At 40.2% G+C, this 27662-nt stretch overlaps 1 protein-coding gene across 3 annotated transcripts in view; it reads right to left on the bottom strand.

The window, feature by feature from the left end:
• ZCWPW2 (zinc finger CW-type and PWWP domain containing 2) overlaps positions 1–27662 on the bottom strand; it is a 36557-nt gene that overhangs the window by 6405 nt on the left and 2490 nt on the right. The window contains exons 1-8 of one of the 3 annotated variants that reach the window (XM_080975045.1): positions 27358–27640; positions 26177–26313; positions 23821–24161; positions 22673–22832; positions 7841–7955; positions 6318–6376; positions 4591–4652; positions 3305–3372 (exon numbers count right to left, since the gene is read on the bottom strand). In XM_080975045.1, coding sequence (XP_080831171.1) covers positions 3305–3372; positions 4591–4652; positions 6318–6376; positions 7841–7955; positions 22673–22832; positions 23821–24107 — 751 coding nt within the window. In that variant the 5' untranslated portion in view covers positions 24108–24161; positions 26177–26313; positions 27358–27640. Of the gene's footprint in view, positions 1–3304; positions 3373–4590; positions 4653–6317; positions 6377–7840; positions 7956–22672; positions 22833–23820; positions 24162–26176; positions 26314–27357; positions 27641–27662 lie in introns of those variants that run through there. The other 2 variants (XM_080975044.1, XM_080975046.1) reach the window with 2 other exon arrangements.

The following is a 27662-nucleotide window of genomic DNA, read 5'->3' as shown; positions in this document are numbered from 1 at the left end:
CGGCGTACAGCTTCCGGGTCATGTGGCCAGCATGACTAAGCCGCTTCTGCCGAACCAGAGCAGCGCACGGAAACGCCGTTTCCCTTCCCGCTGGAGCGGTACCTATTTATCTACTTGCACTTTGATGTGCTTTCAAACTGCTAGGTTGGCAGGAGCAGGGGCCGAGCAACAGGAGTTCACCCCATCGTGGGGATTCGAACTGCCGACCTTCTGATCGGCAAGTCCTAGGCTCTGTGGTTTAACCCACAGCGCCACCCACATCCCTTTCTCTCAATATCCACTGCCTAATAGCTTTCCCATCTAGACTCCTCCTGCATAATACAGGCACAGGACAGAAAACCACAACTATGTCATTTATGGTTGCCAGAATTCTTTAAGCTTTTTGCTCCGCCAGATTTTCCAAAACCCACAGAAATCAACAGCAGAATCTGCATGCCTTTTAATGAAGTTGGATGGTGCCCTTTATTACTAGCCATAATATCAGAACCAGGAATTTTTTTTAATGGGCAGCCAAACCCAGAATGGGAAGTTAGAGGGAGGGAAATGGGCAGTTCAAAAATTCAAGTCGTGTAGACGCTATTTTATGTTAAGTGATGCAAAAAGTGTCAACAATATGAAAAGTAAATTAAGTAGTCCAGTCTCCCCTAGGACTCCAGATGCTGATCAGGCATACCAATTTTTCCTCTCCCTGCCAAAGGCAGTGTCCATATAATCCAATCCTTCTCTCCACAGAGTATTCCTAATATGAAAGCAATCCTTCTGCATTAGAGCTGTCAAAATCCAAGTTTGGATAACTTTCTCCCAATTATTACGGAGAAAAGCATGTGTGTGCACACAAGGAAAACACACAGGTGTGTTGTAGTGGGACATGCTTTGCCTGCGAATTATAATCACATACCACTGGGCAGTTCCAAATTTTCCTTTTAAAAAGCTCAGCCTTGAACTGATGGGGAAAGTAGAGAGGAGTTAAGGCTGTAAACAGAACTTTAATAAATGTAGTCAGCAGATACTACTTCTGTCTGCTTTAATGTTAGCTAATACCCCTACTGCTGTGATTTAGAAGAACTGGGGCAGCAGGAAGCATTTAATTTACAGGAGCCTCTTGTAGTTATTGCAAGTATGGCTGTCAGCATACTAAGCAAACATTTTGTACACCATTAAAAGAACCTAACAACACACTTTTATTTTGGAAAGACGGGGAAAATCACAACAACTCTCATGCTAGCTAGCAGAATTAAAAGTTCTCTTGAATGTAGAATATCCTAAACAATCAATATAATGTAATTTCTCACAGTAATAGGATGCCTTGCATACGTGGGTTATTTCAATCATCATGCCCTACAAAGCTTTACTCCCCTCAGTCACTATTGTTTACACGTTATACATATTTAAAAGGTATCTAGAAGTCAATACATGGCTGTTTTAGACTATCAAGCCATTACATGATAATTATTATCACTGTGTAAAATGGCTATGTGAATCCACTAGGAAATACAGCTTGTTTGCAATAATATATGAACTTGCACCTAAGCCAATTTAGAGCATTACAGAAGACTCACATGGTAGAATGAAATCAAGACTGAAAGGTGCCTTTACACTATCCAGAATGCTGCTGTTGACTATCTTTCACTTTGTACATATGATTTCTCCTCCCCCTTTTCTTTTATCTCTGTCCCTGCATCTTTGTTAAAAATTCTGCCATCAGGAGAACAGCTAATATCTGGTCTTTGATACCGAGCAGAGAAGAATAGGCAGAAGATATGCAGCTGTGCATGTTTTACATTAAAAGAGATGGGTTGTATTTTAAAAATAATGTCTAGCAATACATGCTGTGATCTGTATGTTTCCATAGCTGGTAACAGATGTAATAGCCTGGGAGCTCATTACGAAGGGCCTGCCTTGCAGTATGGATCTCATATATCTTAGATACATTAGGAAGCAACTACACAATAAAGTTAAAATTGGACTTGTCAGCATTGAAATGGCTTGGATTTGCAGCAACTCAGAGGGCGTATTAGAGAATTTGCATTGAGCTGACAATGGAGGGAAATGTAAACATGATCATGGTTAAACCTTGGGATTGGGGGAAATCCTGTATAAGCAGTCTACAGGCTGGCAAACAACCTCATCTTGCCAAGTGTACTGCTCTTACCTTTTCCCAATTGAACACAGCTTTATAATAAAAGTCTCGGGTGATACAACAGCAGCTATTCCTTTCCCTGTTCCCTTTCAGTGACTTTGTTCCTTGACCCAACTGAAGATGTGCCAGTTCAACAGGGACCAAAGATAATAAATGAAATTTAGTAATTGATGCTTACATGGGAGTAGTTAGGATTTATGTTAGGGGGGCAGAACCTCAGTTAGTTAAGTATTTTTATTGATTTACTTGGTTTAGGGGAGGGCAGCTGTCACTCTGCCCCGCCTTAGCTACAACCACGAATGCTTAGATATTGGTATTTCATGCCTCCTAATTTGAAGTACAATATTAGAAAGCATTCTCTGAACTTTGCAGAAAGCCAGCTTTAGAATCAAATCTGACTGCAAAGCCCCTTTAGCCCGACACATTTACTTTAACTGTTTTGTATTATTTGAGAGGTCCCCTATAAGGCCCTGGTCCCTGATTCAGGTCAATCACTTATCTGATCCACTAAGGCAGGCATAGACAAACTTGGCCCTCCAGATGTTTTGGGACTACAACTCCCATCATCCCTGACCACTGGTCCTGTTAGCTAGGGATGATGGGTGTTGTAGCCCCCAAACATCTGGAGGGCCGATTTTGCCTATGCCTGCACTAAGTTCTGATGCCCCTTAATACTTCCCATAATAACCTGCTACCACCATGTACTGATTTACAAAAAGCAATTGGACTCCCCTTCTGTCTACTTAGCTATATAATCCAAAACCAGGATCCGGAGGTGAGATCTGCTAACCTAGGATTGTATCCATAGGCAGCACTGTGCTTGCACAAATTCACAAATTCACAAAATCACTTCTCCTTCTGCTTCCCCACTGAGCTACTGTGATTCCATGGAATATTCAAGTACATTTTAATTTCTGTTTGCAAAATACTTACTTAACCATTTTTTATTATTTGCAAACAACGTGGAAATGTTACTGTCTATGTACACTTCCCAGTTTCTTTCCGTATAACCACACATATATGGCTGACATAATACTATATTTCAGAAACAAGCACTAGTTTTCACAGTGAAAGGTGCATGTCCTGTATCCTACTTAGATATGAATAAATTCTTTGAAAATATGGCTGTCCTGATTTAATATATTGCTACACATTTATACAAACCTAGATTTTCATCTGACAATACATCTTCTGAGCCCGCTATTTCAAATGAACTTCTTAATGTTATTTTCCTAAAAAACACACACAGAGAGAGAAAGTTGATGTATTTGTTGTGAATATCTAATCAAGAAGAATCAGATAATATTTGAAACATATACTTCTATATGCAGAAAGCATTCTCTTCCAAATCCTGCCTTTATACGAGAAGAGTATTGCTAGGTATTTGTGAAAAGCACCTCATCTTTAAAACCTTTTCGGTTACTACTTGTAGGCATAATTTATCACAAACCACTTGATCATTTATTAATAGGATTATGTCCCTTTGGTGTCCCCTTGATAAGAGAAAATGTTAGAAGGGGCAATTTTTATTTATAGCTGTATTGAGCTAAAGCTTTAAACAAAAATTGCAGGCTAAATTTTAGTCACTGTTTTTAGTCATTTTGTATCCACTAATCAGATAGATAAATAGTCTAAATTATGTGTGAAAGTGACCGTCTGCTCTAACTAAAAAAAAAAAAGCTTGTAAGAGACAAGTTGAATGTTTAATCTATAAGCATGAATATTAAATATTACAGGGCTTGATCCTAAATGGGGTGAGAGTGGGAATCTGAAGGAAATTTAACTGCCCACTCAGAACCTCAGAAGTGAGGTTGAAGAAACACTCCTTTGCTCCTTCATCTGTTTTGAAGTTTCCTGCTTTTAAAAAGTTTTCTCTCTACTGAAAACAACCCCCCACCCCGGAAAAAATAGGGAAGTATTTTGTTACCCTAGCACAAAAAATCCACTTTTAAAATACTGGACTTTTGTGGTCTTGAATGTGAAGGGGAAATGCGATGAACATAACAGGAAGATGTATAAGCAGCACCCCACCAGCAAATCATGATGTTGGCTCAAATTCATATATCCGCCTTGCAAACAAATCAGAAGGAATGCTCAGTAGAGACTGAACATGGTCTAACCACCACATAAGCTTTGTGCAAGCAAATCAGAATGAATGCCAAGTGCAAACAAGTGCAAAAATCGTTTCCTTCAGCATCATGGGAGCCACCAGGGCATTTTTCTCAGCCGGAACTCACTAGAACTCAGTTCTGGTACCTCTCAGGTAGGCACCATTGCCATTATAAGAGAAGGAGGAGTTCATGGTGAGTTCCAGCTCCTCTTTTTATAGAAAAGAGGGAACCACCATCTTATAACAACACAATTTGGCACAGTAATTGTAGTGTTAATAGGCTGCCGATGGGATGGTTTAAAAAAGTAACCAAATAAAGTCAAACTAACCCAATGCTTACCTTTTCTTTCTTCCAATTCTGCAGCTACTTTCCGCTCCACAAGTTTTTGTCCAGGTTCTTGTCTAAGAAACATAACAACAAAAAAACATACTTTGAAGCTTTCCGTATTTAATATTTTTATTTAACACGATGTTATGTTTGCTGCTGCAATCAGTATGCATGTGCTAAACTTCCCTCGCACACCCCAGTCGTGTTGTTTCAGTAGGATTCAAAATGTGAGCCACGGTCAACGCCATCTTCACCAGGAGCCATCACAGACAACGACTGGGGACTGAGAATCTTACCATTTGGGTAGCACAACTCACATAGGGAGTTTTACTAGTTGAAACAGCTGGCTGGGGGAAATTCACCAAGGGGTGGTGGTGGTTGACAATACCTTTTCTGAAGGTTTAGTTCAGCTCTTTACTCTTTCTGTAAAAGTGAAGCTGATTCTCCTCTACGTCAAAAACAGTTGTGCCCAGTATTTTATTAGAATTCACAAACTCATAAAATCACTCCCCCCCCCCCCCGCTCCAGTCCACTTCACTCCCATCACATATTTCGGTCGACACCTGTCCAAAATGCATGCTGGTTACCAATTTGTATAATGTCAAGAAGTGTTACCATGGTAAGGTAACAGAGGTGTTATGTTGTTTCATTTCTAAGTGAGATTCTATATTTAAATTCTCTCTATATTTATCGCTTTATTCTCTATATTTATCTCTTTAAATTCTCATCCCCTCCCCCCAAATTGTTCACTTAAAATGTTGATTAAGCATAATACACAGAGAAAATAGGAAAATGTATGAACTAATGGGACCAACCTCAAATTCAAGCATATTTTAAATAAGCTAAGGACAATACTGTATCTCAAACAAGGTTGCAAAAAAAGCAGGTATGAGATCGGTAAAAATGAAACAACTGTGTCAGACAGGTTATTATTATTATTATTTATTGTGTTTATACACTAACCTTCGCCTGGAGGATTCCAGGGTGGTGCACAGCATAATAAAAACAACCATTTACACAGAATAATTTAAACGTCTAAAAGCTACAAAACTAAAAACAACATTAAGGCACAACAGCACAATAATGCTGCTAGATTTAAGGAAGATTTACCTCCCCAAAGCCTGGGAAAACTCGCATGCCTTCAGCTGATTTCTAAAAATTAATAGTGTGGGAGGCAACTGCACTTCCCTAGGAAGTGAATTCCACTATCAAGGAAATGCCACTGAGATAATGATAGCAGCACCACAACAGCAAGGGACACGGGTGGTGCTGTGGGTAAAACCTCAGCGCCTAGGACTTGCCGATCGCATGGTCGGCGGTTCGAATCCCTGCGGCGGGGTGAGCTCCCGTCTTTCGGTCCCAGCTCCTGCCCACCTAGCAGTTCGAAAGCACAATTAAGTGCAAGTAGATAAATAGGGACCGCTTTACAGCAGGAAGGTAAACGGCGTTCCGTGTGCTGCTCTGGTGCCGGTTCGCTGGAGCAGCTTCGTCACGCTGGCCACGTGACCCGGAAGTGTCTGCGGACAGCGCTGGCTCCCGGCCTCTAGCGTGAGATGAGCGCACAACCCTAGAGTCTGTCAAGACTGGCCCGTATGGGCAGGGGTACCTTTACCTTTACCTTTACCACAACAGCAGCAGCAACAACAACAAGAAATTGAAGCTGAAAGTGTAACTTTGGTTTGCAAACGAGTAGGCTCCACCAATCCATTAAGAATGTAAGAATACATATTAAATCTTACATTTTTTCTGCAAGTGATCATGTTAGATTTGGTTTCGGCTTCTTTATTCTTTACTGCATCTAAAAAAAAAAAAGGTAAATGAACAAAAGCAATAACTGAGTAAAAATAGTTTACTGGCAAACAAAATTACTTTTCATAGTTATTCCGATCTGTTCTCTGATACATCACGTTGTAATAACAAGATGTAGTACTGGTACAAAAAATTATTTTATTAAATATATAATTATATTATAACGGATTGAATGGTACCTTTCTGTACTGCTATAACTACCTGCACAAGATTTCCAGATATGCACCAAACACACATAGTTTAATTTGCTGTGGACATAAGAGCCAACCCCTGGGGGCTGAGGTCCCTTTGCCCCCCCCCTGAAAGATTTGAGGGGGCTGACCTCCCCCCCACCCAGGTTGAAGGGCATTGCCATTCAAATGGTGTGCATGTGCTACATCTTGTGATCAATTATGTGGGGTGGGGCTTACCCGCCCCCCCCCCCGTGGAATTGTTTTACACAGTGCTATCACCTCTGGTGGCGCTGTGGGTTAAATCACAGAGCCTAGGACTTGCCAATCAGAAGGTCGCGGTTCAAATCCCCGCGACGGGGTGAGCTCCCGTTGCTCGGTCCCTGCTCCTGCCAACCTAGCAATTCGAAAGCACGTCAAAGTGCAGGTAGATAAATAGGTACCGCTCCGGCGGGAAGGTAAACGGCGTTTCTGTGCGCTGCTTTGGTTTGCCAGAAGTGGCTTAGTCATGCTGGCCACATGACCCGGAAGCTGTACGCCGGCTCCCTCGGCCAATAAAGCGAGATGAGCGACGCAACCCCAGAGTCGGTCACGACCGGACCTAATGGTCAGGGGTCCCTTTACCTTTACCTTTATCACCTCTGGTGGTCGTGTTTTCCAGCAGTGGATGATTTTGGGGGGCTGTGCTGCTCACCTTACCTCCATTTGCTTATGCTGCTGCTGCTTACTGGAAAGTAGAAGGGAAGCGGGGAGGTGGTGGAGAGGTTAGTGCCATGGAAGTGCACTGCCAGGAGTGCAAGAATGGCTCTGCCAGTGCCCTCGCACCATGCTGACCTCACTGCTGCCTCACCCCTCCTCCCAGTAAGCAGCACCAGCCTCACTATCTACAATTGATATGTTCTGGAAATGTCATTCAGGATTATGACACGGTCAACATAGATGAGACAGCTACAGAAAATTTCATGTGTGTTACAGGTAGGACCATGGCAGCAATCCAGCCACTCCTTGAAGGGACACATGTTGTGCAGAATCAACCCCCACATATCAAACGGGTGCATGTCATGAATGAGCACTCAGAGTAGAAGACAGATAAAGGAGCGAGGGTCACAAGCAATCTGCATGAAGCACTTATACATAGAAAGCCTTAGTTTTCATTTAATAATTTGAAATCATTATATTACTGTATAGTACAATTACTAGTGTATTACAATTACTGTAGTATCCAATTTGCATACAAACAAACAATGAAGTCAATATATAGACAGAAAGCCATATAACTGTACCCTTTTTTGAGAGGTAGCACATTTCAAGCCTTTGCTGAGCAGAACAGGCCAGCAATTTGTTTGCTTCTTCTAATGCACTTTCATACCAGACTTTCCCCCTCTTGTATACATTGGCCTACAGAAAAACACACACATTATATTAGCTATCAAAGTATTAGTACTATGTTTCTGAAATTACAAATACGTGGGGAAAAAATGCATGGACTCAGCTAGTCTTGGATGTGTTACAAACACCTGCAGTTGCAAATATATATAATTATATATTTATAAATCTAAGATTATGAACCCATTTTAATACCTTTCCCCCAAATGGAAACATCCATTAAAAAAAAAATTAGCTATCCATATCAGTTTTTAGAACTTACATGAGGCAGAGACACACACAGCTGACCCATATTTGGCAGTTTTGGGTGACATTAAAGCAAGTTGTCTATTTCTCCAATTTAAACGAGGAAGAGGATTGTTTGATTTTGTCTCATAGATCAAAATGTATTTGCCTCATCCTGAGTTAGGTGCTGTTGGTAGAGTTTTGAACTCTTCATTTTTGGGAGCTTATAAATGAATGTAAATCCATTTGACTACACTGTGAAATCCAGTATCAACTACATATGCAATCAATCATTTTAAAAAATCCCATGTCATTTACAACTTTATAATTTAAATGTGGGCATTTGAAACAACATATTAACAGTGAAATTCTATACAAGTCTACTCAGAAGGAAGCCCTATTGAGTTCAAATAGTTGTACTGTAGATATGACTTCAGTCCAAACCAATAAAAATATGCTGTTTTACTAAGTTTTGTACTAACTATAATTAGGTATTTGAGAATTATTTTGCTTTGAGTGGAAAGGTAAATAAAGTGAAAGTGAAGTAAAAATAAAGCTGTTTTGAGGACTTCCGGTGTAATGAAGCACTGGTGAGAAAGAAGTCTCCTGTAGGAATGAAAAAAGGAATACAGCATAGTTTAGACAAAAGGAAACTGTAGTTTACAGTGAACTAGGCCTGTGGAAGCTGAACTGTAGAAGCCACGCAATTTTTCACATGGTCTTGAACATGCCCAGTTCTGCTATGTACAGAGCCATTTATTGGTATCTAAACTATGTGTCATAACCATTTCAATTGTTATGCAATTTCTCTTGTAGGCTTAAGGCACAATAGTTAGCAAAACTATGAGCATGACCTGGAACCTTTGAAACAATGAACTTCAATGCAGTACTTGCTGATCAAACAATATATTGCAACTTGGTAATGCTGTTTGTTAGCATTTGCATTTACTGAACTGAAATCAAAGTTGGGGGCAGGGGAGAAGTCTTTAGAGGCAAAGATGAAAGGCTCCTATTCTTAATTTATACAATCCCAAAATATAGGCTATATGATTAAAGAGATTTAAGTTTAGAGGGTTACCTTAATATTATAGAAAACAAATCTAACAGAAATGCCTTTAGCTTGTTGCTAGGCACCAGTAACTAAACTCAACATCTAATCCCTGCTTATGCAGAAATTGTAAATTGCATTCTCCTTGATAATAAAGAGAACTGATTAGAAGTTATTAATATTTTCTTTCTTTTTACCATCATCTTGTCAACAGACAGTCTATTTTTTGAAGCACGTCTTGCTGGATTAGTTTCCTACAGGAAGATACAGTTTGTGTAGGGGAGCGTGGAATCTCAATCTAGTCCTCTATAGACAAAAGGCTGCTTTCACCAATGTTATCTCTTCAGAGAAGGGAAGGAAACAGTTTCTGCATGCTTTCTTGACTATTGCCTTGGGCCCTGCTCTTCTTTAGTTCCAGGGTTGCTCCTACCATTAGACAGAGTGAGACAGCTGCCTCGGGTGGCTAATGTCGGAGATGGGAATCCTTCTACCATTCCCTTTGCACCTCTTAAGTTATTCTGTTGCCCTCAGGTAGGGGAGAGGATGTGGTCCTTTCACCAAGTAAGAGCTGGCTTTTGCATTTGGAACAGGGAGGGTGCCATATTGACCTTTTCCTCAAGCAGCAAAATAGCTTGTTGACTCTGCTCAGTTCTGATCTATGCTATACCCATGTGGTACTATGAATTATGAAACCTGTACAGCATAATTTTCTTCAACTAACACCCCTGCAGTTACTAGTTATCTGAGTCCAAAGTGCATTTAAATTAAAATATTTTGATTTTTCCTGTGTTTTATTTATTGAGATCGCGTAGGTAAGGTGAACATAAGTTGCAGGCTTACTGTACTACCTTTGACGAGGAATATCTGCCCTATCAATTATTTAGTTATTTATTTACTATATTTATACAGATGCCCCATAATATGTTCTCTAGAATCCCCACAAAGCAAAGAAACAAACCATACCACTCATATTCCAGCAAATGTGGATTTATAAAAAGAAACACATTTTACATCCGGAAAAATGGAGTAAAGGAAGCAAGCAAATTATTTATGTATACTGTACATCTTGCAGTTAATGCATAAAAGCAGCCTAAGAAACACTTTAGAGTTCTAGTTCAAAGTTGAGATAATAAAGCACTCAACTATAGTACCCTCATGGATTTATGGATCAGCTCCTAATACACAAGGTCACTTTGAACCTTTCAAAAAATATATATAATTTCATTTTCCTACCTATCAAAAATGGTGGCATCTCTTTCTCTTATACAAGCTGACTCACCTGTCTTGGGTATACCCCTTTCACAATAGGCTTGTCTCTTTATCCAGATCTCATGTACCCCTTTAAAATACAAATACCAAGCAGAGTAAAATGGCTAAAAGCAGTGCTATTTTTTCTAGAGAAAGTGGTGCTGGAACTGAGTTCTGGTGAGTTCAGACTGGGGGAAAAAAGCCCTGGCTAAAAGCATTTGTTATTGAAACATTTAAGATTGTACTGCCTTGTAGACATATGGTCCTGGGCTCCCTGTTTCTCTTCAGACAGCCTTCAAACTTCTAGGTCCATGCAAGGATGATCTAAGGTATCTATACAACTGCCAGTATTGGGAGAATTAGTGTGCACAGTGACATTCTAAATCAAAACCAAAAAACATTAACGAAAGGTTTTCCACCTCAACCATTGCAAGTAAAGTTTCCAAGCACTGCTCTCATGGGGCCTAGACCAAGTTCTCAAACTTGGGGGGGGCTATTGCCCCCTTGGTTCCATGAGCTACTCCCCAGTGCCCCCTACCCTGTAAAAAAAGAATATTATTCTAAATAGTGGTTTGCACGACCCACTGAGGGACATCACACAATAAAAATCAACACAGTAAAAAATTAATTGCACACTTATTCAAGACCTAATTAAAACTAGTTTAATTTCCTCACAAACTTGATCCGGTGATACCAGCTTTTCTAACTGTTATAGTCATTTGCACCTCCAGCTGCTGCCCCCATGCCTCTAAGTGCCTCCCTAGGTAATCCCACCATCCCGCAGGGGGTGGCACCCGCCCCCTTTAGGAACCACTGGCTTCAACTTTTAAAAGTCAAAATACAAATGGAAACGTGTTTTGAAAAGTCAAAATACTTTTGAAGCATGTCATTTTTCAACACTTAGGCTGTGTACACACTCCCATTTACTCTGCACCCAAGGCACGCCGTGTCAGGAGTGCGTGCAGGAGCCAGGCCCTGTGACCAGTAGGGTTTTGCAGGACCCGGGGCTTTCCTAAGTTTGTTCTCAAGAGGCAAGGCGTGGCCGCACAGGTGAGGCCGATTGGTAACTCACAGCACCTGGTGGCAAGAGCCAGGAAGGGATATAAGGTCAGCATTTCCCTTTGGCTCTTTGCCACAGCAACACGCTTCCTGCCTTGTTGTTTGGCTTCTTGACTCCTTGCTTCCTGATCCTCGGACCCTTGGCTTCATGACTCCTCACTTCCTGACCCTCGGACCCTTGGCTTCTTGACTCTTTGCTTCCTGATCCTCGGATCCTCGACTTCTTGACTCCTGGCTTCTGGACTCTCGTTCCTGCTCCCACCCCGCCGTCTTGCCCCTAGTCCCGACGTCCTCTACCGGGACTTCAACCGCCCGTAAACCGGACCATGACACTCCGACTGATAGTTTGGGAATTGGTTTACCCACAACATTAGACACGATCTGGTGGTGTTGTTTTTTAATGAATTACTGTTCTGATGTGTTTTTCTCCAGCCCAGCTTCGATCCAAATTAAGAAAAATAACAACCTGGTAGCATTTTACACCAGTAATGTGCTGTCATGAATGAGCCACCTCCCAGGGAAGGGTTGCTGCCAGCGGAAGACAGCAGGAAGGAACAGAGAGGGTTAACTGCCATGCAGGATGAGCATCGGTTTGTGCCAACTCCACCGCCCCTTGGAATGCAGACCTACCGATAAGGGAATGGCAGGGAGCCAGCTAGAATGCAGTCAAAGCTCTCCGGAAGGAAGAATTAAGAGACAGCCTCTCGGAGAATGGGGAAGAGTAGGGTGCTGACGCACTCAGTCTGAGGTCTCCACGAATGGGAGGGCTCCAAGATAGGAAGTAAAAAAGATGTGTGAAGTGAAAGTTCAGTTGCTTCTAGTCTCACTGGAAGCAGGCTTCAGAAGGGTCATCATGACTGATGATGGCGGGGGCTGTGTTAGGGCCATCCGGAGTTGTCTGTTTGGTTTGACAATAAATCATCCTTTTTAATTACGCTCGCTGTGTTATCAAGCCAGGGACTGGACTCCTGAAATGGGCACACAACCTTGGTTAGCAATTCTGCCTTGGGAATCCAAGCACATTCACAGATGATGTTGTGAACCCAGAAGTTTCGTTAAGATCTCATGCACAAATAGGATCAATGACATGATTTTATTTTTATTTTATTCTGGGTTGGTAAAGGCTTCAAAAGGAATAGCTGTGGGAATGTTATTAACCATGCCCTCATTTGACCTTTAGCCTTGACTACTACATTAAAAAATAATCAAAGGGCCAGTAATACCACGGATCACAACAAAGGGGACAACATATGTACCCAGCACACAAACACTTTATTAAATTGTTTTTGCTTTCCTAAACTTCTGAAATAAATGTCCCTGCAACAAACAAATAAAAAGGGGAATAATGTTAGTCCAAGCCAACCTCAGCCAAAATGACAACACATTGGAAAGAAACCAGTTTTTCCATACTGTAGAATCGCTTAAGATTACAAATTGGTCCTATTCATGTTTACTTGGAAGTAAGGTCCAATGGATTGAATTAGACTTTATTTGCATATAAATTCATTTAGAATTGTAGCTTTAGAAGACATTTCCAAGCTTGGTGTCTTCTAACAAGGTTGAGCAGCTGGTTAGCTTCCCATTCACCTCTCTGCGTTTGGGAAAATTAGCATGACCCACAACAATTACGCAGGCTTTCCCAGTATTGCTTTTTTATTTTTGTACCCACTTCAGTTTCTGGTGCAACCCGTTGTCTTCAAATTATATACAAGTCTTACTAAAATGAATGTTGTTGCTTCAGAGTAATACTCGATAAATAATGCTCTTACCCCAAGCAAGTCTTTTTATTAACATCCTTTTAACTCCCATTATTATTATTATTATTAAACTCTGAGTTAAATACAGTTTAGTCTTTTTTAAACAGACCCAGAGAAATCAATGGGATGGAATCTAAACTTAAGTCAACTTTAGCACAGACCCACTAAAATCAATGGGATTAAGTTGGAATACATGACTAATTTAAGCATGCCTATCTCTGAATCCAACCCTACGTATTCTGTATAGATGTCCAAACCATGAAGCTGTTCAAATAGGCGAAGCTTACTTTTTAAGTATACGCACCATACAAAAGTAATGACTTGCTCTTTGCAAGGAATGCTCTGCATCCTCGTTGCGTTTGTGCATGATCCTCCCTGAACCTGCAACTTTATATTATATAGGAGCATACACAGAATAGAAAAGGGTAATTATTTTAATAAACCGAATGAACTACACTGGTTGTTTGCAAGCTTTCGATTTATTTATTTTTTAAAAAGCCCAAGCACAAATGTTAAGAGCAAAAACTAAAATAAATTGTGTTGTTAGATCTCCATAGTTGGTTCAATTAACATAATCTTCCTGAAAAATCACCTTTTTTTCAGAACAGCTAACACAAAATCCTAATTATTTTAATTCCCTTAATTGCTCCAAATAACTATGCCTAATGAAAGACCCGTTTGCCCTTTGAATACTTGTAATTAAAAAAAACAAACAAAACTAGAATTATGATAGCAAAAGTAGTCATCCTTTTGTGTGTCTATCAAGGCGGATACATGCTAATTACAAGGGAAGACGTCATTCACAACCTCTTCAGTTTGATATAGTAATGTATGCACAACAATTATGTGCACACACAATGCAGTAATGCACACTTTTTAAAGAAATGACATTGTGATGAAATGTGTATTACTTGATTTAAGGTATTTTCTTGACAGTACAAGCATACAAATGAGGAATTTCCAAGAAAGTTATTTACAGTACAAAGGATTCAAGCTAGTGCGTTTTCAATATACATGTGCACCACCTTGTGGTGAAATACATATTTTAAAAGATCATCTTAAAATTTGATTGCAAGGAATCTGAGGGACGAAAGAACCTAACTTAAGGGTAGGAAACTTGTGCCTCCTCCCCAAGTTCATACAAAAGGCCTGCTCCCCCCCCCCACAAAAATGCTGGCTACACCCATGGCGAGGAGGATGCTGAACTTTCTCCCTCAAATTGTTCTTTCCTTATATCGTTTCTCTTCCATATTTTCTCCCCTAAGAGGAGTTACATCTGATCTCAGATATCCATTGGGACAAAAACAGCTAAAGATAGTCTTCCTATCCAAATGTGTTAGTAGAAGCTGCACTGCCTTTCAGAACACTGTGTTCACCTCTGGTAACGCAATTTCTAAAAGGATAACTGGAGAAGGTACAGAAAGTAGCAACTAAAGTGATTAGGGAAATAAAGCAGTGGTTTTAAGATGACAGAAAGCATGACTAAGGGGATACATGATATAGATTCATAAAATGTTGAAATAGGTAGAGAAATCATTCTCTCCCTAAATTTTAGCTTCCCAGCCCATCCAATAAAATTGCTCACTCGTTTCAATTAAAATAAGCAAAAGGAATCAACTTGTGCAAACCATAGCTAAGAAACAGTGATGGCTGCTAAATTAGATGGAAACTTAGTACAGAAAGTCATTGATCTGTAAGTCTATTAGCTGTAATAGTAAATAATAATAATAATAATAATAATAATAATAATAATAATAGAGCCTCCATATTCAGGCATCATACTTTTAATAACCAGATACTGGGGAAAATTACTGGAGATAGCCATCTCCATGGTTACTCCGCTTGCAAGCTTCCAAACATCTGACTTACTCACTGTTTTAAACAGCATGTGCAACTAGATAGGCATTTGATCTAATCTAATAAAGCAATTCCTAGGGCTTAAAAAACCTCACTATAGCTCTTTCAAGATACCTCATTTGTGTATTCCAGCTTAACCATTTCAAACTCTAATCCATTATCCAATTAAGATGACATACAGATCTAAGCTGATTATGCAGTATATGTTTAAATCCTAGTTCTTAGGTTTTAACTGAACTGTATTTCAGGCTGTAAATGATTTTGGAATCAGAATGAAACTTCCCTTTTCAAATAAAAAGCTTTTCAAATATTCCAGTAGTAGAATTATCCTATTTTGTATTGATTATTCTATTCACATTGGGGTATTTTTCCTCTACAAAACTTAGAGGTAAATGGTGTTTCCGTGCACTGCTCTGTTTTTGCCAGAAGCAGCTTAGTCATACTGGCCACATGACCCAGAAAAACTGTCTGCAGACAAACATCGGCTCCCTCGGCCAGTAAAGCGAGATGAGCGCCACAACCCCAGAGTCATTCGCGACTGGACTTAACTGTCAGGGGTCCTTTACCTTTTTATAATTTGAGGTACCAATGCCACTGAAGTTTGCTAGGCTCAGCCTGGGAATTAACTTTGGGGGCTTGGCAATGCTTACTTCAAACACGAGATGAGCATCAGAAGCCCACCACAAATGAATTACGATCTTTGGTTAATCCTGCTCTGAAGGGTTACGCCCATGGAAGCTACTCCTGGAGTGCAACGGTCCCTAGTAGTAGTTGGTCTCAATACTAGTTTATTGGTGTGCACTCTCAGAAATGAACTCTCTGCATATACCAGCGGCCTCCCTCCCTTCTACCTTGGCTGCTTTCTGAGACTGCAACCAGAAAAGTGCTGCTGGCAGGAAGGGTTTATTATGTGAGCCTCATATTTGCTTGGAAACAGATTTAAGAACTTTTTAATCAGTGGAAAATTCAAAATGCATGTATTAACACCTAATAGCTATACATCTATAACACATGGATTCCAATCCAGAAGTGATACATAGATTCCAACCAGGAAATTTCAAATGCAAGGTTATTTAAACTTGCCTTTACAAAGTGCAAATTATCTGGATTTATAAACAGGACAGAAATTCACCAAAAGTAACTGACTTGGCAGCTGTCACTGAGAATCTTTTGGGCAGGTTCCATCATGAGAAAAGAGCAACTGATTTTTGAAAAGCAATTTCTAGATCATAATATTAAATATTCAAACTTTTATTTGGAACTTCGGAATAACTCAGGAGCTTATAATTAAAATGCTTAAGATATATCAGCCAAACTTCAAACTAAAGCACAGATTAACTCTAAAATGCTATATGGGCCCCCGAATGGCAGCATCTCCCAGATGGATATTTTACATGCTCATTCAAGTGTTATGATCTCACACCAGTGAGTAGGGTAAGTGCAGTACAACTGACTTACCAGCACTGACAAAAATAAAAAGATACCTGCATTTTCTGGAGCTGTGCCAATGAAAACAGCAAACCCAAAAGCAGGAGCTGTGGCACTGAAAACAAGTACCGTATTTTTTGCTCTATAAGACTCACTTTTTCCCTCCTAAAAAGTAAGGGAAAATGTGTGCACGTCTTATGGAGCGAATGCAGGCTGCGCAGCTATCACAGAAGCCAGAACAGCAAAAGGGATTGCTACTTTCACTGCACAGCGATCCCTCTTGCTGTTTTTTTTTTCTTGTTTTCCTCCTCCAAAAACCAGTCTTGTGGTCTGGTGCGTCTTATAGAGCGAAAAATACGGTATTCAGATGTTGTCAGAACCAGAAGCTGCAGTGGACTTAAAACATGGTACGTTAAGCCTTTAGTTAATATTTTTACTAGATCTAGTTAAGACAGTTTTATTAAACTAAGCCTTCCTTAATGGATTGCATAGGATAACAATTTCTAAATATCTCTGAAAATTATTAATTGGTAATGTTTCTGGGTTTCACATTTTATCTCTGCCACCTCTATTTTTAAGACTAATCTACTTTATGCATATGCAATTATTCTGGCCAGTAATTAAAAGATATCAATGTTTACTTCTTGTTGTTTTCACTATAGTGTGCTTTATTATTATTTTGTGGTGTTTTCATATCTGTGAAGATAGTAAACCACTTGGGGATAAAGGAAAATATCAGGAACAGGCTAATTTCAGAAACCGACAAAGGAATTCACAATGTCAAGAAGCCTTTGGTTCAAGTGCAATTTGTGGTAATTATATCTGAGTTAATCTTAATAGCAGGCTTGTCTGCTTATAAAGTAGAGCCACCTCTTGATCAACAGAGCACCATCCTGTGTTTAGAAGCTGTTTGAATCATCTATGAACCCTACAACTAGGCTCTGTAACCACCCTCATTTTTGCCATCAAAATGTAGCACTATTGCTTGGATACATTTGAGGAGCCATACAGATGCTCCAATAACTGTATGGCCTAAAACAGGCTTCCTCAACCTCGGCCCTCCAGATGTTTTTGGCCTACAACTCCCATGATCCCTAGCTAGCAGGACCAGTGGTCAGGGATGATGGGAATTGTAGTCTCAAACCATCTGGAGGGCCGAGGTTGAGGAAGCCTGGCTTAAAAAGTATAAAATAGTAAGTTGTTACCTGTGCTATTTATTCTGGAGCAATGTATTTCAGAATTCTGCTGCAAAAGTATAATTGTTTATGATTACCCATTCAGCTAGAGTATTCCTTTAACGGTAGAAGTTTCCCCCCACCCCATACCTAGCTGGCAGTTAAGTCATCTGTTTATTAGATGTTGAGACAGAGAATCACAACCATTTCCCTATAATACATAATCAAAAAGCTCTCCCAAAGAAGAACGTCCTGAAAATAGGATTCAGAGAGTAGTACACAGCAGAGGTCAAATGTTGTGCCAATTAATATATATATATATACATATATATTAATTACTGTATTTATTAAGTAGTGGGTTGACAAAGCAGACGACACAGAGATTTCTCCAAGTAGTTCTTTATAGTAAGCTGGGACTGAACTGAACTGAACAGCTCAGCTGGCCTGCTTTTATAGGCAGCTGGCTGTCAACATTGTAACAATAACATCCCAGGATTTCCCGCCTAAATTAACTGGCGTGGACCTGAGTGAAAACTATATACACAATACCCCTGGTGGCCAGGGTGAGTACTTCAATACATAACAGTATTCATATGCGGCTTTTGGAGTAGCTGCCTTTAAAAAGCCAGGAAACTTTTAAAAGCAGTGATAGCAAGCATTTTAGAATTGGGGCGTTTCAAGTGACAAAGCTGCAGCGCTATGGCAGCACAACTTGCATCTGCTGAAATTCCCTCTTCTATATAATTCTTAACGTGAACCTACATTTCCAGAGGTTGGGCATTCCTGTCCTAAAGGATGGCTTATGAATACACAAATGTGTGAAACCAATAGATCATTAGCCTGGTGCATGTTCCAAGAAAGGTTGAATAAAGACTGTAAGCTGATGCAGCTGAAGCTAAGCCACATTTACTTCCTGCAAATAGAGCTATAAGATTATGGCCTTGAGTGGAGACAGTATGACAACAGCCAAATAAAGACTGACTGTGTATATCTGCTTTCAGGCTTTTCCATCTCTCAGATAATGACATGGAAAAGGCCTGAGAACAGTCATCAGTCATTTCTTTAGTCAACAGTGACTGTCCTTGAATTTGGTAAGGGAAGAAGAAAGGAGTAGATTTGCAATGTCACATAAAAAGAAAACAGGCCAAGTAGAGAATGAAAGGAAGAATAAAGAAAAAAATATGATGGAGTTTCAAAGATCAATCAGAGGACAGAAGAGCATTTATTGATAGGCAGGCATTTGAAGTGGAAATGGCAGAAATAAGAGGAGATTTAAGGGCGTTTTATCAAACTACTAAATGATTGGCAGGAGATTTAGCTACAGAAGAGTTCATACAATAAATAGGAAGAAACTTTACCCGCACTAAAAGGAGCAAAAGAAAAGATTTGAGCAGCATTTTTATGTTGTACCAAAACTAACACTTAACTTTGATAACATAAAAAAGTGAATGGATCTTGACATTTGCTGTTTGAAAACCACTGCTGACAGCTGAATATTAAGGAGGTAAAAGAACATCACACCACAACCGCTCAACAGAAGTGAGTGGTGAAATCGACTTAACTTAACTGCTTTTCCAGCTGCACTGGCTCCCAGTGGAGTACAGGGTGAGATTTAAGGTGCTGGTTTTGACCTTTAAAGCCCTTCACGGCCCAGGACCCTCGTACCTATGGGACCGCCTCTCCTGGTATGTCCCACGGAGAGCCTCAAGGTCCATAAAGAGCAACACCCCAGTGGTCCCGGGCCCTAAGGAAGTTAGATTAGTTCCAACCAGAGCCAGGGCCTGGTGGAACGCTCTGCCTCATGAGACCAGGGCCCTGCAGGATCTGATTTCTTTCCGCAGGGCCTGTAAGACAGAGTTGTTCCGCCTGGCCTTTGGCTTGGAGCCAATTTGATTCCCTCCCCCTCTTTCTTTTTCCTTTTTCCTTTTTCCTCCTGTGATGAGGCTGCATTTTAATATTTTAATGTTTCAATATTTTAATGTTGTATTTTAATCTTGTTTTTAAGTTGTATTCATTCAACTTGTTTTTATTATTGCTTGTTAGCCACCCTGAGCCCAGCCTTGGCCGGGGAGGGCGGGGTATAAATAAAAATTATTATTATTATTATTAAAACCATTACAGTTTTTTCATCAGATTGAATGCGAAAGTGGCTACAATCAAAACTTCCCAACCGTGATGCAACTAACCACATAAATTAACTTGGGACTACAAAAATATATTGAAATATATTCTTCAAAACCCTCTCCAGCCACAGATGTGGACTTACAGCAGGTGATGTGGAAACATATCCAACTGTTCTAACATGTACAACAATGTGCAAATGAGAAAACAAACTGTATACACAGCCTCTGACCCAGAAGCTAACAAAGAAGCCTTTGACTAGTAAAAACGAAATCCGTAAACGCTAGCATGTGTATGGAAAATTCATCTGTTGGTAGACAGCTAATTTGATTAAAACAGTAAAGGTATGTTGACAGTTTAATTCATGCTGTATTTTATAGACGTTTAGACTGCTTTTTAGGCAAGATTGTTTCTCAAAATGGTTTACAACCATATACAAATACAGTACATGTCCATAAAACCCATCAGCAACATTCTTTTAAACAGTTTAATGTATCCAAGTCCATCCCAAAAGCATTTAGACCAGCATACCAAAACAAAAAGTCACACACCTCACTCTGAAGAACAGCATCCAATATCTTAGGTTAAAAGGCTTTTATATAGTTATACTACTGTTGTTGTTAAACACATTATATTCTACAGTAAATGATAATGTGTTATTAGACTCTTGTATTTTGCAGGGAGGTGTTGAGTTGTGGGTTTTTGCTGTGTTGACATTGCAAATACTTAAACACTGTAACCAACTATGTATTTATTATTATGAAGCAGTTATATAACTCTTATTTTTGTATTTTGTGGACATTATTTTAAGTAGCTAAATCATGCTAACATGATACTATGCAGTAAACCACCCTGTGGCCTTTTGGCAAAGGGTGGTATATAAATTTCTTACATAAAATGAAATAAACCTGCGTCTTTAAGCTAATTTAAAGTCAACAACAGATGAGGATTGCCTAATCTCTGTTGGAATAAAGTTATGTAATTGGAACATCTATCTGCTGTTGGCCTAGATGAGCAAAGCATGTTCTGAATTCCAAAAGTTAAATCTTGTGCATTAAAGGTAGTGAATGAACTGTAATTCTCCAGTTTTAGAATTTATCTAGACAAACTGCAAGCTAAGGCTGGTTGCTCTCCTCCACTTCAACTTCATTCTCCTTGCCACAGTATGAGCTTGAAATAAATGTTTGTCTGGGGTTACAAGAGTACCACATTACTGTGACTCTCTGTCTGTTACTATTTCATTACTATTATTTTTAAAATCCAGTTTAGGACCAGATTTAAGGCTCTCACATGTTGGCTTCACAAAGCCAGGCAACTGGAAGCTAAGGCTGATATACCACATAATGGATGCACACCATAATGATGTAATGCAATATCAGAAATTGTGCTTTTCCTTGGTCTTTTAGGAGAAATCCAGATGGTGAGGATGAAGTTCTAGAGTCAGCAAAAATACCCCACGTCTTAGTCCTGTATTGCCTTATGAAGCATCAGAGCCTTACTACAATGCTAGAGCAATCGTGTTACAGGGAATCATCTCAGGTTTCCCAATACGTCTCAGATTTCTAAAGGTTGACAAACACTTGCCAAACCATTGGTCCCCTGTCATATTTCATAACCAAATAAATAGGCATTGCTCACAGCATCCAGTATGTAGCTTCTGTATACAGTGGTACCTCGGGTTAAGTACTTAATTCATTCCTGAGGTCCGTACTTAACCTGAAACTGTTCTTAACCTGAAGCACCACTTTAGCTAAAGGGGCCTCCTGCTGCTGCCGCGCCGTCGGAGCACGATTTCTGTTCTCATCCTGAAGCAAAGTTCTTAACCCGAGGTACTATTTCTGGGTTAGCGGAGTCTGTAACCTGAAGCATATGTAACCTGAAGTGTATGTAACCTGAAGCGTATGTAACCCGAGGTACCACTGTATACTGTTGTAATCCTGGCAAAAATTCTGCTTCAAAAATCAATCTGTGCATATCCTATCTTCCTTTTTTTGCCCACAGTTGCTGCTACAGCCCTCAATGATGGGGCATGAAAATCTTAATAACCTTTTTAACGCTACTCAGAACCTTATCAAACAGTGAAAGATTGCCTTCCTCAGCACTGAATAAAGTGCATCTGTAGTTTTCGTGAAAGTTGCTGCACCTGTGGCAATTTTCTTTAGATCAATTTAGAATTTGGTACATTTACAGACCCCATCAGGTCTGGCAGGCTTCACATTATTAGCTCAATATATGCCGTTTACATAGATTTTTTAAGGCTTCTAATAGCAGAACCTTTTCCATGCAGAAGTGTATGGAATTTTCAAAATAAATCCACAGCCACTAACCAGAACTGTGATTCTTGCAAGTTTGAATCTGTGTATTATTTAACAAATGGGTGAAGTCATTTCTGACAGTACCAACCATCCTTTGGAGAAATGGAGAAACCAAATTCATTTCTCCAGCTACTCCAAAGAGAGGATCGGTGGAATTTTGGCCTAATAATTCATCAGCTGTCAGGGTACAAATGCCTAGAATAAAGCAAGCAATAAATAAATAAAAACCAGTTCTTTCAAAAATTACCTTGCTGGCCATTCAAGTGGTAGGTGTAAGCTGCCGTACATTGGAATCTATAAGTCAGAGGTAATGGGTGTTCTGTATAACCCTAAATAATTTGTTGACAAATCTAAATTTTCAATCCCAACATTCTGCTTCTATGAGGTGTTTTTTTGTTTTTTAGTTATGAGGGAAGTTCATATCTAGCAGATATGTATTATGTGGTTTTAAAGTTATGATCAATAAGAAAACAAATACAGTTTTAAAAACTCCTACCTTAAATGAGCTAGGATAAATGCTAATATATTTTATAGCAGCCCAGCTCCTAGAATGGGGTTTTCCCAGGAATTCTACATGATGACTTTCAACATCTCCATCCAAGTCGTATGTTACATACTGTCCATTAGTAGGATCAGGACAAAGAATGGCAGGCCATCTTAAAATAAAATGTTTTCAAAAAATCAGTTCGGGGAAAGAAAAAGCATATAATACACATGCTCCCAATTTTTTTTTTAGTCAGAAACATCAATAACTGGCAACTTTATACACACACACACACACACACACACACACCAGCACAGGGATCTTTAATAACTTGTCTTTCAAAATAAAGGCACATTGCAGAGCAATCCTATGTACTTGATGGGGATGGGGATCTGCAGTACAGCATTCACAAATCCACAGCCTGCTAGTTTGGCATGGCCAGGCAGGAGCTGTGTGTACATGGATATTTTCATCCTGTTGCAAAAAAAAGAAAATGAAATCCTAAAATAACCATGCCAGCTCCTCGACTGTCATAGTTAAAGGCTCACTTTGGGGGCATGTTAAGAGAATGAGGAATACTTTAGTCATCTAGGTCCAAGCCCATGCCTGACAAGCTGTTGGAATACCTCATTTTGGAGCCCACCACCAGTGGGAACAATGCTACTGGTACATTTACACCCATGGAACTTTCCACAGGTACATTGGGGAAGAACCTCCAGGGCTGACCTGCTGGCACAATGCCCTTTCTGCTGGTGAAGCAGCATTTCTGTCACATCCTATGACTCTTTAGCCAGCCTTATGGGGAGCTTAGGACTGCTCCCCTACTTGCTTTCCTTGTTCTTGTGCTTTCCTTGTTCTTGTAACATTTGCTTGTGCTTATCATGAACAATCTTTTTTTAAAACAAACAAACAAAAACAAACAAACATGTTTTCCACTTTCTCCTATTTTTTTCTGAAGCATACTGTTTTGGTATACTTTTTAACTAGGCCTCCTGAGACAATACCGTATCAGAACAGAATAACTGGAGTAGAATGGAAAATTGTTTTATCCCCCATTCTTCAAGGCTAGAATTGTTTTTATGTCTTCTCAGACTACTGCATTCAAAATATATAGCGACTCTGTGTTACCTGCAATTAAATGTTAAATTTTTAAACCTTACCTTGGCCACCGGTACATTTTCACCAAAACTAAGCTTCCTAGAGGAAGCTTTGAATACACATATTTTAATCCATGTTTTTGAAACTGAGACTCCTCTGGAAAATGTTCTTCAGAAACAGAACAGTTGTTAAACCAAGGATCAGGATTCATATAACAATACCATGGTTCATTAGGAGTAACATGTGTTGCATCCTCACGTGATAAGAGTCTCCATTTTAAACAGCTGCTGTTCTCACACTGCACCCATACTTTATCTAAATAAAAATTATGCTCTGTTATAGAATCCATATAATATAGGATCTTCACTCTTACAGGTCACAGCTTGATGAATACTTGTGTCCTCTGAAATATAAAGAAAAGAACAGGATCAAATTAACACAAATCCAAAACCCCCAAAACAAATAGCTACTATTAAACTCCATTAATCGTAAAGCCCTAGCTAAGCTCTCAAAAGCAAGTGATAGTTGACTGCAGCTTGATGGAAACTGCAGAAAATTAGCACGTATTGACCTATTTCCAGGGTAAACTAGAACATCTACTAGTCAAAACATTTATGAAGAAAATTTATGAAAAGGGGTAAGGAAGGGGTAAACTTTAAGAGAACAAAGTAGATACCAAAATTAAATGCCAACAACCCTTCATCACTATACCATTCCTAGAAATGAAGACTGAATAATAAATGACTGCACCGACACCTTCCTTCCCTTAACACAAGGATGAAAAGCCTGCAACCCTCCACAGGCTGTTGGTTGTTATAACAACCAGTTACTTACTGTTTCTGTGAAAAGTCATTTTGCATATAAGCTCTAACTCAGTTGTCTAGTATTTGCATTATATTGCCATTTAACCCCAACCTTTACGTTTTCCCTTCCTTTACAATCATGTTTTATATGCATACGGTAAATTGGGAGCATGCTCCATGCATCTGATGAAGTGGGCTCTACTCTATGACAGCTTATGCCATAATTTGTTTGCATAAGACTAGACTCCAGGCGAACCTTCTCTGACCTATGGCAGATGTTTTGGACTACAACTCCCATCGTCCCTGACCATTGGCCACACTAGCTGGGGCTCATGGGAGCTGAACTCCAGATATTGAACTCAAATATCTGGAGAGCCACTGTGGGTCCTCACTCTCGTCCTAGCAAACGGTGATCAGCAGTGATTGATCTTCATCACATACTGATGGCTGCGTGGCTATAAACCATTGCTGACTAAAAACCATGGCTATTGTAGGCCGAAAGGATTGTAGAAATAGGGCCATAATATGAGGTTCTACCCAGATAAAGTGGAATCCTTGGTTAGGAGAAAGCTAGAGACTAGAGATAGTAGTAAAGCAGATGAAGTCCCAGCTGAGACAAAATGAGTACAAATGGCTTGTCATGAAGCAGATGATGGCTCACATAGCTCAGTAAAGAGACTGGGAGTCTCAAAAACTGGTGGGCAAGAGGTGTATCGCTTTCATATTTTGTCTACCATTTCAATACCACAAAAGATGGGAATGAACATTCTATGCAAAAAAAAATATTATGTCTTAGGAATGTATTTATGTTGTCATGCTGCAAGGAGCAAATTTAAACCGTACTTTTCAACTCACTGGTCATATGAAAATACCACACTAAGCCTTGGTTTAGCACAGGGTAGGAACCTTTTTAGCCTGGTGGGCCAGATTGTCATCTGTCCCCACCCCTGTGGGTCAACTTCGACATGTGGGCAGTCAACCCACCTGTCAGTCATCTGATTTCATAATGACATCTGGAAAATGGCAGGTAAGTTGTCCCAACCAGCTGGTTGCCAGGTGCTTGGGAACTGCAGCACAAGGAGCCTTGCCAGCCTTACACTCAGAAAACATGTCAAGCTTAGGGCTTGGGAAATGGTTTTCCGCAGTGACCACCTGCCTGATTGACTTCCTTGTGTGGAACTTGGTTGCACAGATGATCCAGCCAAGATCTCTTGCTGCATTTTGACAAATATAGCATAACATGAATAAGCTGCAAGCCTTGGGCTCAATTGCTCCCCTTCCTCCCCACATGACCAAGCCGACATGTTTGGAAGTTTTTACGATGCCTGGGACTGATTCCAAAAGACATGGAAGGCATCAGCTTGTCGAAGACTGGTTTAAAACAAGCCAGGTGACTTCAGGTGTTTTTATGGGTTTTTATTCTGGGAACTCAGGTGATTTAGGGTGCTTCCAGATGGGCATTTACTGGTGCTGCTCACGCATGTAAGTTTTTGTTACAACTTCCATGTACCCTCAGCATCAAAATAAAAGCCAGTATTATTATTTTTTAATAGTATGCCAATGGCCTGCTTGTGGCATCTGAATGATTCATTTGCAGTAACTTGGGTCAGATTACCTGAGAGAACACCTTCTTTTATATAGACCTGCCACCGTTCACCAATATCTTCAGCCGACACTTTTCTGATTGTACCCCAAACTGTGGAAACCAGGAGAGCCTTTTCTGTGGTGGCAGCTACCTTGTGAAATACTCTCCTAGCCGAGGTAAAGTTAGAAGAAGAGTTTGGATTTGATATCCTGCTTTATCACTACCCTGAGGAGCCTCAAAGCGGCTAACAATCTCCCTTTCCCTTCCTTCCCCACAACAAACACTCTGTGAGATGAGTGAGGCTGAGAGACTTCAGAGAAGTGTGACTAGCCCAAGGTCACCCAGCAGCTGAATGTGGAGGAGCAGGGAAGCGAACCCGGTTCACCAGATTACGAGTCCACTGCTCTTAACTACTATACCACACTAGCTCCAACAACTACATAGTTTCCAGCCCTTGCTTAAAACACACTAGTTTGCCTTTTTTTTTTTTTGACCAGAACAATCAGAAGACCAAAATATTAATAAGGAATGGGAGGAAATTTATAATTTACCTTAAAAACCATTGTAAACAGCTAAAATTGTTAGTAGGATTGGAATAACACTTGTAGCGTGATGGTGAATTTTGGACATAACGGAGATGTAAAAGATTTGGATTATATTATAAAATATTCAGGAGGAAATGATTTACAATAGGACCCACAAAGGGGAGGAGGGAAGTCCAGGAAACACTTTTAATCTTGTTTTTATGTTATATGTTGGATATGTGATAGTAAAACTTTAATCTGAAAAACCAAATAAATAAATATATATAAAACACTAGTTTGCCCAAGCATTTTCCCAGGCATTGACCCGTGGCTGCTATGGGTGTTGGTGTTCATTACATTTATACTTTGCCTATTCTCCCAAGGAGCTCAAGGTTCTCCTCCTCCTCTCCATTTCAATCCTCACAACATCCCTGGGAGGTAGTCTAGGCTGAGAAATGGTGACTGGCCCAAGGTTACTTAGCGAGCTTTATGGCTGAGGAGAGACTCGCACCATGGTCTCCCAAGCGCTATGCCTATTATTATTATTATTTTAAATGTTGCTTGCTGCAAATATTTTACGGCTTATGGAATCCTCTCGACTACAAAGCATTATAAAGAAGTGTTTTAAAAATAAAACAAAACCAAGCACCCAAGCCCTTTGTCTGGGAGCATCCTGGCACTACAGACCTAGGCATGCCTACTCGCGAGTAAGCCCCACTCATTCCAGTGAGACGCACTCCAAGGTCTGGGTGGACGAGGCCGTCGCATTAAGAGACGAGAAATAGCTTCCCCTCACGACACAACCTCCCCAGAGATGAAGCCCTGACAGAAACTCGGCACTACAAATCCCGCCATGCTCCGCGCGCCCGCGCTGCACGCTGAGAACGGCGCCCTTCGCCGTCCGTTTAACCCTCGCGCAAAAGTTAAAGGGGAACGGAGCCGCGCGGGACTACAAATCCCGGCGTGCCTCGCTTCTTTGCTCGGGCCGTCGC

Source organism: Podarcis pityusensis (genome assembly GCF_964106645.2).
Source record: "Podarcis pityusensis genome assembly, chromosome: 12".
NCBI lineage: Eukaryota > Metazoa > Chordata > Lepidosauria > Squamata > Lacertidae > Podarcis > Podarcis pityusensis.
The sequence above is the reverse complement of the archived record's forward strand: the minus strand, read 5'-3'. Positions and strand labels throughout refer to the sequence as shown.